Source organism: Lissotriton helveticus, chromosome 4_1 (assembly GCF_964261635.1).
Source record: "Lissotriton helveticus chromosome 4_1, aLisHel1.1, whole genome shotgun sequence".
NCBI classification, from domain to species: Eukaryota; Metazoa; Chordata; class Amphibia; order Caudata; family Salamandridae; genus Lissotriton; species Lissotriton helveticus.
The window spans coordinates 1,838,317,820-1,838,330,733 of NC_136063.1; the positions used below are offsets into that span (position 1 = coordinate 1,838,317,820).

General features: G+C 43.9%; 1 protein-coding gene across 2 annotated transcripts in view; it reads left to right on the forward strand.

Moving 5' to 3' along the window:
- RPS6KA6 (ribosomal protein S6 kinase A6) overlaps nt 1-12,914 on the forward strand; it is a 499,939-nt gene that overhangs the window by 183,390 nt on the left and 303,635 nt on the right. For both annotated transcript variants that reach the window (XM_078688489.1, XM_078688488.1), the window contains one exon: nt 12,649-12,730. In XM_078688489.1, the coding sequence (XP_078544615.1) occupies nt 12,649-12,730 (82 nt within the window). The remainder of the gene's footprint in view (nt 1-12,648; nt 12,731-12,914) is intronic.

The window sequence follows — 12,914 nt, forward strand, 5'->3', positions numbered from 1 at the left end:
TTGTAGAAAGTTTTTATGTGGTCCTACCCTGTTTCTCAGTGAATGGTTGACAAGGTAATAATGCAGTGCCGCCTTAATTGCCAATATTCATTGGCAGTTATGCATTACATGATTGTGGGTTCCGCTTTATCTTCTAATCTGCTAGATTGCTCAATGTCAGAGTGTAAGGGATATTGGCAAAGGGGTGGGGGGAATGGAGTGGAGGGTATTTTCCTACCCCAACTCGTCTGACTGCTGAGTAGGGCACTTTTGTCTCTACCTTTCAGTAAGTGCTTCATCAATTTTGTAATGTTGGAGGCACAGCATAAGGTTCACCAATATTCCTGTAGGTCTACTTTTCCTTGCATGGAACGTAAATATTTGTTTGAGGCATGTGAACTGTAGATCACATGCTTTGCATAAGATCGCCAGCCAGTGTTTGGTCCAGATGTTTGCACTTTGTTTTTCTAGGAAGAAGTTTTCGTAGTCACGAGGTAGGGCACGCCTCCCTTAGGTGATAGTGCGCATGGTCATCGACTTTATCTTCCGATTGTTTTTTTCTGCCATCGGGTTCAGATGTATCTTGCTGCGCTCCGGTTCGATGTCAATCCTTTGTTCCTTCTTGGTGCGTATTCCATTCACACTCAACGGTATTGTTTCCGTTCGCGTTCCCCTTTCTTTACGGATAGTGATTCCTGAAGAAAACTTTGATTGGAAAGCTTGTGGTAGGCCGTTCGGGCCTAGCCCCTGGTTTGACTCGCAGTCGATGGAACAAACTCCTTTCAAGTTCTGTCCCCCGTGCCACGCGAAATACCCACGCACCGACTCACACGAGGTGTGCAATTTGTGTTTGTCACCCGACCACAGAGAAGACCACTGTGACGCATGCCGAGCTTTCCGTCTAAAAAGACTCTTCACGATCGTCGGGCCCGACGACACGACATGCAGGGACAACAAGCAGGTTCCATTCCGGACCTCTTCGGATCTCAGTCGAAAGAGGAGGAAGGCGACAAACCTATCGGAGCTGATAAGGAACAGGAAGACATCTTCATTTCCGAAGATAGCTCCGATTAGGATGAAGACATCCTGCATGGACAACGTACTGTGAGTATAGCCTCTACCTTGCCCTACCTTCCACTTCCATCAAAGAAGAAGGCTGCGCAACAACCTGCACCCTCTGGCTCCGTTGGGCTCCGATAACAAGCTTCCGAAACACCCCGCCTTAGGGCTCAGCAGCGAAGCATACTAAAAAGCCTTCCGGCTCAGAAAATCCCCTTGCCAAATTGGGCAATGAGCCAAAGACTTCGGAGCCGAAAAAAAAAAGTCTGGCACCGAACATTCTCTGTCAGCACCGAAACAAACTTCGGATGCGAAAACTCCGGCCAAAGAACAATCGGCGCCGAAGCATTCGAAGCCGAAACACACGGAGACGCTCAAGTCACCAAAAAAACATGTTTTTAGTGATCCAATCGACAAACCGGATCCGAAACAAAAAATCCTAGTTATGCACCCAAAGACTGGACATATCTCCACTAAAGTGACTTTAAAAGAGGTGCTACTACAGAAGAGCAATACCACATACCTTTGATGAAGTGAACATTTGGGACAAATCCTTCCCCTCCTCCTCTTCCTTCACTTTCTGTACCCCAGACTATACCTGTGCCAACTTCACCTGAGCACTCACCACCACACACACCTGACAATAAGGGGGATGGGGATAACAATGATGACGATCAGCCTGGGGATGTGTGGGATGACTATAATAATGATTCTCCCACTGATAATGACCCAGACATATATCCTACCAAACCCTCTCCACCAGATGACAGCGTAGGGTTTGTAGAGCTATTAAGTAGGGCTGCTACTTACCATGGAGTCCCACTACACAAAGAATCCCTCGAGGAGGATTTTCTTTTTGAGACTCTACAAAACACACAAAAATCTACACGCATGTTACCAATGTTGTAAGGCATGCCCAGACATGTAGACAACATTTTTAAGGATGCTGTTAGAGCACGTATCGGTACCCTCAGGGTAGATAAGTAATACAAGCCTGCCCCATCAGATCCAGTATACATAAAAGGTCAACTACCATTTGATTCACTCATAGTTTCTAATGCAAGGAAGAGGGCAAACTCCCAGACTACTGGAGATGCACCACCACCAGATAAAGAGTTGAAACTCCTTGGTGCTTCAAGAAAAAGGATAGTTACCCAGGCTGCTAACTTCTGGCGAATTTCCAATACACAAGCATTACTAGCACTCTATGACCGCGCACACAGGGATGAAATTGAGCAACCGTTCCAGTCTCTCTCTCTTGAACACAAATCAAAGGTGCGAGACCTGGTTCGTGAGGGGCAGTTAATTTTGAACAAACACATTTGATGCTCTCTAGATGCAGCTGATACATCTGCCAGAGCTGTAAATACTAGTGTTCTTTTAAGAAGACATATCAGGATTTAAGCCGGAGGTTTAAACTTCCATTTCAAACACACCCTTTGACACAGAACACCTTTTTGGACCAGTGGTAGACACTTGTTTGGATAAAATGAAGAAAGATACTGAAGGGGCTTAATCCATGGGAGCACTTCAGTCGCCATAAGAGCCTTGTTCCTTTCGCCGCTCCTTTTATAAGGCAGGATCTTAAACTACTTCCTCAGACACTGCGTCCATCTATAAGGGCAATAACCAGCCCTCAGGTTCCAAGGGTTTCTATTGAGGCAATTACAGAGGAAACCACGGCAAAGGCAGAGGTTCCCACACACGTACCTTGCCATCCAACACAAAACAGTGACTTGCCCATAGTTCCCCTGACCACTTAACACCTGTAGGGGGAAGACTGTCACAATTTCTACCAAAGTGGTAGTCAATTACAACAGACAAATGGGTTCTCCAAGTTGTCCTTTCTGGTAACTGTCTGGAGTTGATTAACGCTCCTCCAAATATTCTCCAAGGTCGCACAGACTTCCACCGGATCACCTACACCTTCACACACACTACCAATTCAAAGTGCTCCCATTCGGAGTAACCACTGCCCCCAGAGTCTTCACAAAATGTCTGGCTATAGTAGCTGCACATCTCAGAAGACAAAGTATACATGTCTTTCCCTATCTGGACGACTGGCTCATCGAATCCAGCACATACCAGCAGTGTTGCAAGCACACTTCACTAACCGTTCAGCTGCTTCAACAGCTAGGGTTCTCAGTCAATGTGTTAAAATCACATCTTCAGCCAAACCAGGTTCAAGATTACCTAGGAGCCACTCTAGATACTCAGAAAGCTCTAGCGTATCCCAATGCAGCCAGAATTCTAAACATTCAAGCGCTCATTCTCAAATTTCAACCCACTCAGTCACTTCCAGCTCAATTGTTTATGCAACTTCTGGGAATGATGGCATCTTGCATCATGATCGTTTCCCGTGCCAGGCTACACATGCTTCCACTTGGAGTGTTTAGCCAGTCAGTGGAACCAGTCTTAAGGTCTATTAACTGATCAAGTGTTGATAAGTGGCCGTACTCCTCGCTCTCTGCAGTGGTGGAACACACAAAACCTATCAAAAGGGCAGCTGTTCATAAACCTGATTCCATAGACAGTGTTAACAGCGGACGCATCCCTTACTGGCTGGGGAGCTCATCTTCAACAACACACAGTGCAAGGACTGTGGCGTTGCCATCAAAAGATGCTCCACATGAATGTCTTGGAGCTCATGGCGATCTTTCTAGCTCTCAAAGCCTTTCAAGATCACCTGTCTGGCATAGCTGTGTTAGTCCGAACCGACAACATGACAGCTATGTATTACATACAAAAACAGGGGGGGACACACTCTGTCCAACTGTCCCAGGACATATGGAAGTGGGCTATTCACTACAACATTTATCTCCTAGCGGAACACCTCCCAGGAGTCAAAAATTAGATTGCGGAATCCCTCAGCAGATAGAGGAATCGAATACACAAGTGGGAACATCACCCTCAAGTTCACCAACCATACTTCCAAGCTTGGGGAGTCCCTCACATAGACCTGTTCAAACACCCGGAAACGCAAAATGCCAAAGCTTCGCCTTTAGGCTTTTAGGATGAAATGGTCAGGGATATTTGTTTATGCTTTTCCACCTCTCCCACTCATTACATCAGTGGTTCGGAAACTCAGGCATTCATCTCTCACGTTAAATACTAGTAGCTCCAAAATGGGCACGTCAACCCTGGTTCACAACCCTGTTGGAACTCTCTCTGGTACCACACCAAAAATTACATTTGACTCCCAGTCTCCTCACACAGAGCCATGGAGAAATCCCAGATCCCAAACTGCTGAACCTTGCGATTTGGCTCCTGAAGTCCTAGAGTTTGTGTATCTCAACCTTCCACCAGACTGTATGAACATTATTAAAGAGGCCAGAAAGCCTACCACAAGGGCCTGCTACGCAGCCAAATGGAAACATTTTGTCATCTATTGCAATAACAATCACATCAACCCCCTTGATGCTTTAATACAGAACATACTGTGCTACATATTACATTTGCAGCAGCCAGCATTGGCCTATACATCCATCAGACTGCCTCTTGCTGCCATAGCAGCTTACCTTCAAAATAGGCAGCATTTATCGCTATTTTGAGTCCCTGTCATCAAAGCTTTTATGGAAGGGCTAAAAAGAGTAATACCAACAAGACTTCCACCTGCCCCCAGTGTGGAATCTTAACATTGTTCTTACAAGGTTAATGGGTCCACCTTTTGAACCCATGCACAAATGTGAACTTCAGTTCGTCACTTGAAAAACAGCTTTCCTCATTGGGTGAACTACAGGCATTAACCATAGAAGAACCCTTTTTCCAGTTACACATAGATAAAGTAGTTCTTCGTACCAACCCCAAATTCCTACCTAAGGTTGTATCTGCATTTCACATCAATCAGTCGGTTGAATTACCTCTGTTCTTCCCTCAAGCTGACTCTGTTACAGAACGAGCTCTACATACTTCAGATGTCAGAAGAGCTCTTATGTATTACACTGAAAGAACAAAATCATTTCGTAAAACCAAGCAACTCTTTATCGCTTTTGCACCACCTCATAAGGTCAACCCAATCTCCAAACTAGGTATTGATAGGTAGATTGTTAAATGTATACAGATTTGTTATGCAAAAGCCAAAAGGACTCTAACAGTACCCCCTCGAGCACATTCCACTCGCGAGCTGGGGGCTACTATGGCTTTCTTAGGGAATATCCCTATTGCTGATATCTGCAAAGCTGCAACATGGTCTAAACCACACACATTCACCAAACACTACTGTGTAGATGTGTTACCAAGACAACAAGCTAATGTGGGCCAAGCAGTACTTAAAACGTTATTCCAGACAACTCCACCTGTTACCGGATAGCCACTACTTTGGAGAGACTGCTGTATAGCCTATGCAAAGCATGTGATCTAAAGCTCACATGCCATGAACGGAAAATGCTACTTACTCAGTATGCATCTCTTCTTGGCTTGTAGAGCGATCGAATCTCATGCGCCGACCCACCTCCCCGGGTACCTGTAATTGCTGTAGTTCTCTTTTTACTATACATACTTACGCATGGACATCTCTATTCTTTACTACTATTCCATTCTTTTAACCTCTGCGGAAAACAATCGGACGATGGAGTTGATGACCATGCACACTATCACCTAAGGGAGGAGTCCACTACCTCGTGACTAGGAAAACTTCTTCCAAGAAAAATAAAGAGCAAACATCTGGGCCCAACACTAGATGGCGATCTCAGCAAAGCATGAGATTCTACAGCTCTACATGCCAAGAACAGATGCATACTGGGTAAGTAGCATTTTCCTTATTTGCCTAGGAGTATTTCTAACGTTTCTGCTTGAATGAAGCAGAAGCACAGTGGTGATTTTGATTTGAAGAGGAGGCTTTAGCTGTTTTTGTGGGTATGAACTTAAAGCCTTACATTGCTAAGTTAAAGACAGGGCAGACTGTGGTATTTGTTGAAAATCTTTATTCTGCATATAAAAATACCATGAAAGATTCAATTCATATATAATAAAACAAAAAAATATTTACAGTATACAGCTTTTGGGAAAATTCTTACAAGGTACAATTTCATCATAGCCATCATATCTTATTACTTCAAAAATTTCAGAAAACAGGTGCCCTACCTACATTTTAAAACCAATAAACATAAATCATACAATAAATTCAGGTTTAGAAGCAAGGCAATAATTAATAAATGGCGCAATAAAATTTAAAACACTATAAAATACTTATTACAAAACGGCAAAGTGTGAGAGGCAAGATAGTAATTTATTAAGGTCAACCGCCCCTTGAAATCCTTAGTCTAAGAGCGGATCTTAAAAAGATTGTAATACTAAAAAGAATGAAAGGATCTGGTGCCAATTTTAGAAATGCCAGAACAACACGTGCCTGCCTAAATCTAGCCTTCTTTAAAAGGCCCTTCAGAAAATATTTTCTAGGGAATGCATAATACGGGCAAAGCAGAACAAAATGTAGGGTATTCTGCGGAGACCTATGATCGCAGCTGCAGGATCCTTTCTGTTCTGCGGTCGCTGTGAAGCCTGCCGGTACCGCCAGAAGGTGCCGAAACAGGTGTAGCCTAAAACGTGTGATTAAAAATCTGTCATGAGCTCTGCATATGAGAGACAAATAAGGTTCAATACCCTCGGTAGACTTGATTACTAGATATTCTCTCACCGAAGACTTAATGTACTCTGTCCTCCCTCTCAGTGTGCTTAACAAACCGTTCCTTGACAAGTACCTTTTCCTGAGTGCTCATATTAGCTGGATTAGTGAATAAGTCTACACGCCCTATTTTATCAATGGACTTATTCACGTACCCCAGCCAGGGAATTTTAAGCCCGTGTTCGAGAGAAAGACAGTCTTGAATCACCAGCCTGCTAAAGTCCGCCTCCTCATTTGCCCAGATCTTTACTCAACACAGTAATACTCTAATGGCCATCGGATCCGATATATAGCTAGTTCCCAACTCCTCATGGAGAATATAAGCAGGAGTGCTCTGGGGGACTTTTAGTTGTCGCCTCAGATACCTATTTTCTTCAATTTGCAGTTTGTTGGCTTCCACAAATCCCCAGATCTCACTTCCGTATAGCACTTTGGAACAACGCATTGAGCTATACAATTTTAAAACCACTTCTGGGGGTTCTAGTCTATGTGCAAAATTCAAAATTTACCCTGTTGACCGTACAAAAGCTAGGCACTTCTCCTCTAGCAAGTGTCTGAAGTTTAGGTGTTCATCAAATAAAATGCCCAGGTAAGAAAAATACTGTACTTTGCCTAAGGTGTAGGAACCTATTGTGTAATTATAGGATTTGCGTGGCTTCTTTCCAATTTTCATAATGTATGATTTTGTGAGATTTGGGGCCATATCCAGTTTATCCATAAAGGTCACAAAACCATCTATTAGGAGCTGCAAACCTCTGGGAGTGCGAGCAAGCAGTACTGCATCATCTGCATACAGCAGAACCGAAACCACCTGATTACCTATCCTGGAGCTATCTGCCTGTATCACACTCAGTGCAGAGTCAAGAGCATTAATATATAAAGTAAAAAGGAAGGGTGCTAGTATACAACCCTGTCTCACCCCGCTGGAGCACTTCAAAGAATCCGTTACCTTCCCCTCCTGAGTGTTCCTAACCACCGCCGAGGTATTAAAATGTAAGAGCTTTAGGATATTAATTAAGGCCGGGTCCACCCCGAGCTCACTCCTCGTCATCCACAATTACCCACGGTTCACTCGGTCAAAGGCCGCAGTAAGGTCCATAAATGCTAACTACATCATCCCTGATTTTGCTACGGTGGTAAATTTCCCAGGTCGGAATACATATTGCACATCCGTAATAACTTGGTTTGCCTCTTCCCATTCCATCAACCAATTTAAAACCACCCGCCCCAAAACCTTCGCCGGCACATCAATAAGAGATATCGGGCGGTAACATTCTGGGCTATCCCTATTACCTTTCTTGAAAATGGGGACAATGATAGCGGTGGACCAGGATGCCGGCATTACTGTGTCCACTGCTGGACGTTTAGAACCCTTGTTAAAAGCGGCGTCCAGATCTCTACATTAATGAGGAAGAGATCTGGGGGGATCCCATCTGAGCCCGGCGCTTTGTTCCTAGTAAGACCCTCAATTCCCACTCTAACCTCATCCAGGATATAGCTCCTGTAACTGTCCGAGCTAGAATGATGATTGTACAGCCCCGCGAAATGCTGCTGCCATTTCGCCGGGAGAATGTTGTTGCATTGCCCAGGTCTATTCGAGTTAAAGGAGCAGGAAAATCGAAACCCGCCTTCATGTACTGGGTAGAATTGGTGCTGTTAGACCCATCTATATTGATAGCCTCTACTGCGCTTATAGCTGGTAAAGCAGCCGGGGCCCCAGCTATATTTAGGCCCGCAGGTTCAGTGGGTGGATAGTCAGCGTTATGATGTGACCCCAGTGGTGATTTAGCCATGTTAATACCATCTAGCGAGGATCTTTTTTGGGCTGCAAGAAAATCCAAGGAGAGTCTTTTCTCCGTTAGCTGAATTTGGTGGGTCAAAAGCGACTCGGCCCTGGTCAGGAACGCATCCAGAGTCCCACAACTCCCCCTCCGGATAGTGTACCTACAGCTTTACGTTTACTCATATTAGGCGATCTCTGAAGACACTCAGTAAGCTTAGTGTACCTCCGAGTATAATTATATGTAGCTGTGCCTCTTTGATGGAAGTTTGTACTCACTGCTAATCTTCAAATGAAAGGGTCCTGCCCAGCCCTGCCTCCTCTGGTCACTGAAGGGCAAGGACAGGCCCGCCCTTGGCCCGGGCGCCCACTGCGCACGTCCCGCGCTGCGTGAGGCTGACCGGGCTCTTATCGTGCCTTTAGGCACGGAAGATGGCGTCACGGCAGGCGCCGCAACGGGGATGCTGGGGGCTTTAGTCCCCCGGTGGTCGTTCCCCTCAAGGCAGGGTAATGCTGCAGATTTGTGGCCGTTACCCTCAAGGCGCGGTGTGGCAAACAAAGAGCAAGAGCTGATGGTCGTGATGTGCTGAATTCAGGTGTCCTATGGTAATCTGCATTCCCTGACGAAAGTGCAACTATTGCATCCCAGAAAAAGGCGAGTATGGTGCAAGCGCAGGCCATCAACTACGCATTCTCATCACTGGCCAGATCCATCTGAGGCCATGACCTGAAACCCTTGTGAACAGTAATGACGGCCATACTGATACCAACCCTTGCGTGTGGATCAGAGCTAATGTTAGGCACTGGGTCAGAGCTAATGTTAGGCACTGGGTCAGAGCTAATGTTAGGCACTGGGCTACACTACTCGACAAACTAGTGTTAAGATCTTACAAAAAAACATTCCGGCTACCCAGATCCGCTTCATGTGCGCAAATTTGTTTGAAATGTTCATTATCAAAACAGTCACTCGCCAGATCTGCAGCATTTGTAAAGCACTGCTACAAATTGCGTGCAGCTGCTGATGATACGCTGGCTAATCGAGTTTGGTGTGAAATCAATTTACAACGGGGGTATGATGCCTATAAGAAATATCTCGAGAACAGCATCAGGATGCAAGAATTGGGTGATCTATGGATCTTTAATGTATCTGGGCAAGCGTTCAAGAAAATGGTAAATTTGTCGATTAAATTGCAAAGTTGGACTGCAGATAAAGAAAGGTTGACCAGGCGTCTACATAGGTGGCTGGTGTTGAAATCATATTCAACCCTAAGAGAATCGCCACTTCTTACAGCCCCTTGCCAATGGAAGGTCAAACAGACCTTCCTGTTCGCAGACTTGGTAAGACACCCACTCTAGACTTCATGCCTAAATGGAGGAAAAGCGCCCAAATTAAAGACAAGAGCTGCCGACTATGCCTTCAGGGGATCGAGCACATTAAGAAGAGAGTTCGTCGAACTGGGAGTCAGATCCTGCAGGACTGCTCTGATGGAGTCATTGGACCCAAGAAACATAATGTTGAATAGTAGATTAGTGCAGTTCCTGGCTGTTTTTAAAAACCTGGTAGAAGTATAGATTCAGTCCAGGTTGGATTTCGGGGGAATGGGCTGTAAAGAGATCTGATAAGTACCTAGTAGGTTCATGCTTTTGTTGGCACGGGCTGCTGAGAAATTTATACAAGGCTTGGTCAATCCCATCAAGCTGTGCAAATAATCGTGAATGGGTTAATTGATGTGTAAGAACAGGCTGCTAGGGAAAGCGATAGAAGCTGCTCCCTATCCCCTCAAGTTATGGAAATATTCACCTAACAAGTAGGTATTTTTTTTGCACACTAGCACTTTATTTACTATGTAATCTTGCACACTGACACTTTAACTGTTTTATAGTCTTACACACTGGCACTTTATCTGTAGATTTATAAATAGCCGCACGTTCAAGTGTATAATTCTCGCTAATCAGGGACAACGCTGGCTTTGTAGTGTAGTTCCTATTATCCCAATAGGCTCTGCGCATTGGAATAATACCTTCAATAGTATAGGCCTAGACCAGACGTTAACTAGGTCTTCTATTGTCGATATTAGACTTAAAGTTTTGGGTTTGCCAGCTAGCTCAGAGTTCACTAGAAACTTTCTCGAATAGGCAAGGAGGAGTTGAACCTCCCTGGATAGACAAGAAGGGATTTAGTTTCTGACAACCATAGAACATGACAACTTTGCTCTCCCCTAATCAAGAGTGTATCTCTAGAGTCGTGTGAAAACAAAAGACAACTTATTTTACTCAGTCAGTACGTGCATTCTTAGTCTCACCAGATTGTAGAGAAAAGGAAGAGACGGGCGTGTTCAATAAAAGATGTTATTTATTGATCAGTCTCTTTTCTCATACAAGAGAAATGGATCGATATTATCGCAATACTTATGGTTAAGTAAAGTGCATACAATAAAAGCAGAAGTATAAAATAATACTGTAAAAACATTTATATGGTTTCTAAGCCATAAGGTGGTTTAAAATGGATAAAATAGATACATACACATATACATTTGACTAATCGTACTCAACTGGTGTTTCTAACTACGCCTACCCCGGTGTACCTGACCTAAGCCTAATACGTGGGCGGGAATAGAAAGTAGCAGTTTAAGTTAAGTTTGTTTTGCCAAGTGACTGACTCAAGAATTCTCTGCAAGGGGTTATTCAGTTCTGTACCTTGAATCTAGGATGAATGAGGGATGGTATCTCTCGTCTCTGGTCTCGATATTCCAGGCTGCCTGCGAGGGCTACCCGGAAGCGCCGGAGCTGGATTTCTCGGCAGGAGAAAGCAGCGTCTCGTTCTCAGCGCGTCAGGAAGGCGGGGCTGCGCCAGCGGGGTCTGCTCTGCTCTGGGCTTCGGCAAGTCTGGCTGCTCCTATCTCGTCACCACCGCGTGTGTTCGCTTAAGGCAATACCGGTAATATTTATACCTGTAAGGTGCCGAGATTGACGTAAGGATGGACATAGATACGTCAATAAGGATGTCATACGACTTGGTCGTTAGCACATTCTTTTGCTGAAGTTCTCGATGAAATCAAAACAATGGCCGCAGGGTTTTTCCCAGGTTGTCATAGGTTTGATTTGTTTTGAGAACTCCGTATGCCTTATCAGGGGCTGGAGGAATATCGCTTGTCTAATTAGATGGCAAGCGTTATGACCTAATCAGATAACACGTTCCTGTGCCGTAGTGTGGCTTAATCAGATAACGGTTTCTGCATCATGGGATGGCTGCTAGTTAACTTGTTAACCAGAACAGGGGCAGGAATAGGGGGATCGATACAGAACCTATAAGAATACATCACAGCTTATGAGGAATTACTTTTAAATTTGTAGGTAGGTGTTGTGACTAGTTCGCCTTATCCGATCCCCACTAACCTTTTTGGTATTTTTACTTTTATAACTATGAAGGGCCGCAAATAATGAAACTGTCTTCCACTTAAGATATGCAGCTGTTGTTCTGATGTATACGTTTTATTTTATTTTTTTAGACCATTTTAGCTAAAGTCTTAAAACATATGTTTAGGGTTTTAATTGACTAATAAACTACTTTCATTCAAAGTCAAAAGTCTGTTAATGTTTCGTCTTAAAACAATCTGCTGGGCATGGTTAAGGCATGCGAACGTTTCTCACAAGCAGAAAGGTTGGCTGAGAAGCTTTTTTGGTTTGACAGATTTCCACAATCTTCAATCCTTGTCGTTTTCCTAATCCGTATCTATTTACTGATGTTTCCCTAACAAATTGAGGATTTGAAGGAAAAGGACAGAAGTGGGGAAAATACTGTTTGTGCTTTCCTTGCACACCTGTCTATCATCCGGCATGTACTGTTAAAGTGTCTTCTGTGGTGCCATAAGAGACTGCATGCACACCTGTTTGTTGTTTGTTTTAAAACGAGCATCGAGGAACCCAATGAAGTGGAAACCTGATGTGGTTTAATCATTGGGCTAGTGTATCTCGTGTTGATAGAACAGATCCCTGCCAATGGAATTCTGAACATGTTTTTGAAAAGCGTGTTCTTAGAGATCTCTCATCATAAGTGTGGATCCTCAACTGACATCTAGAGCATATGATGATATAATCTGCCTCATACCGTTCATTGCGTGTGCTTTAATGGCAAACGTTGACATGGCTTCTGGCATCCCTTGTGTAAATTTCCAAAAACGGCAATGTTACCTTCTCTTTTATTTAGGTTTTTTTAGTACGGAAGATAATTGGCCCTGACGCTGACCAGTTTTATGCAATGAAAGTATTAAAAAAAGCATCTTTAAAAGGTACGAATTTTAGATTATTTTATTTTTTGACATGTTTTGCTGTATCATGTTTGCAAATAACGTGAGGATAGTGTTTAATTTTTAATTTTGACAAATTTCAAACTATTTCATTTGGTTTTACTTGGGAATTCATGATTATATTACAACATGTTTACGACTGTTCCACCAAATATAGACTGGAGTA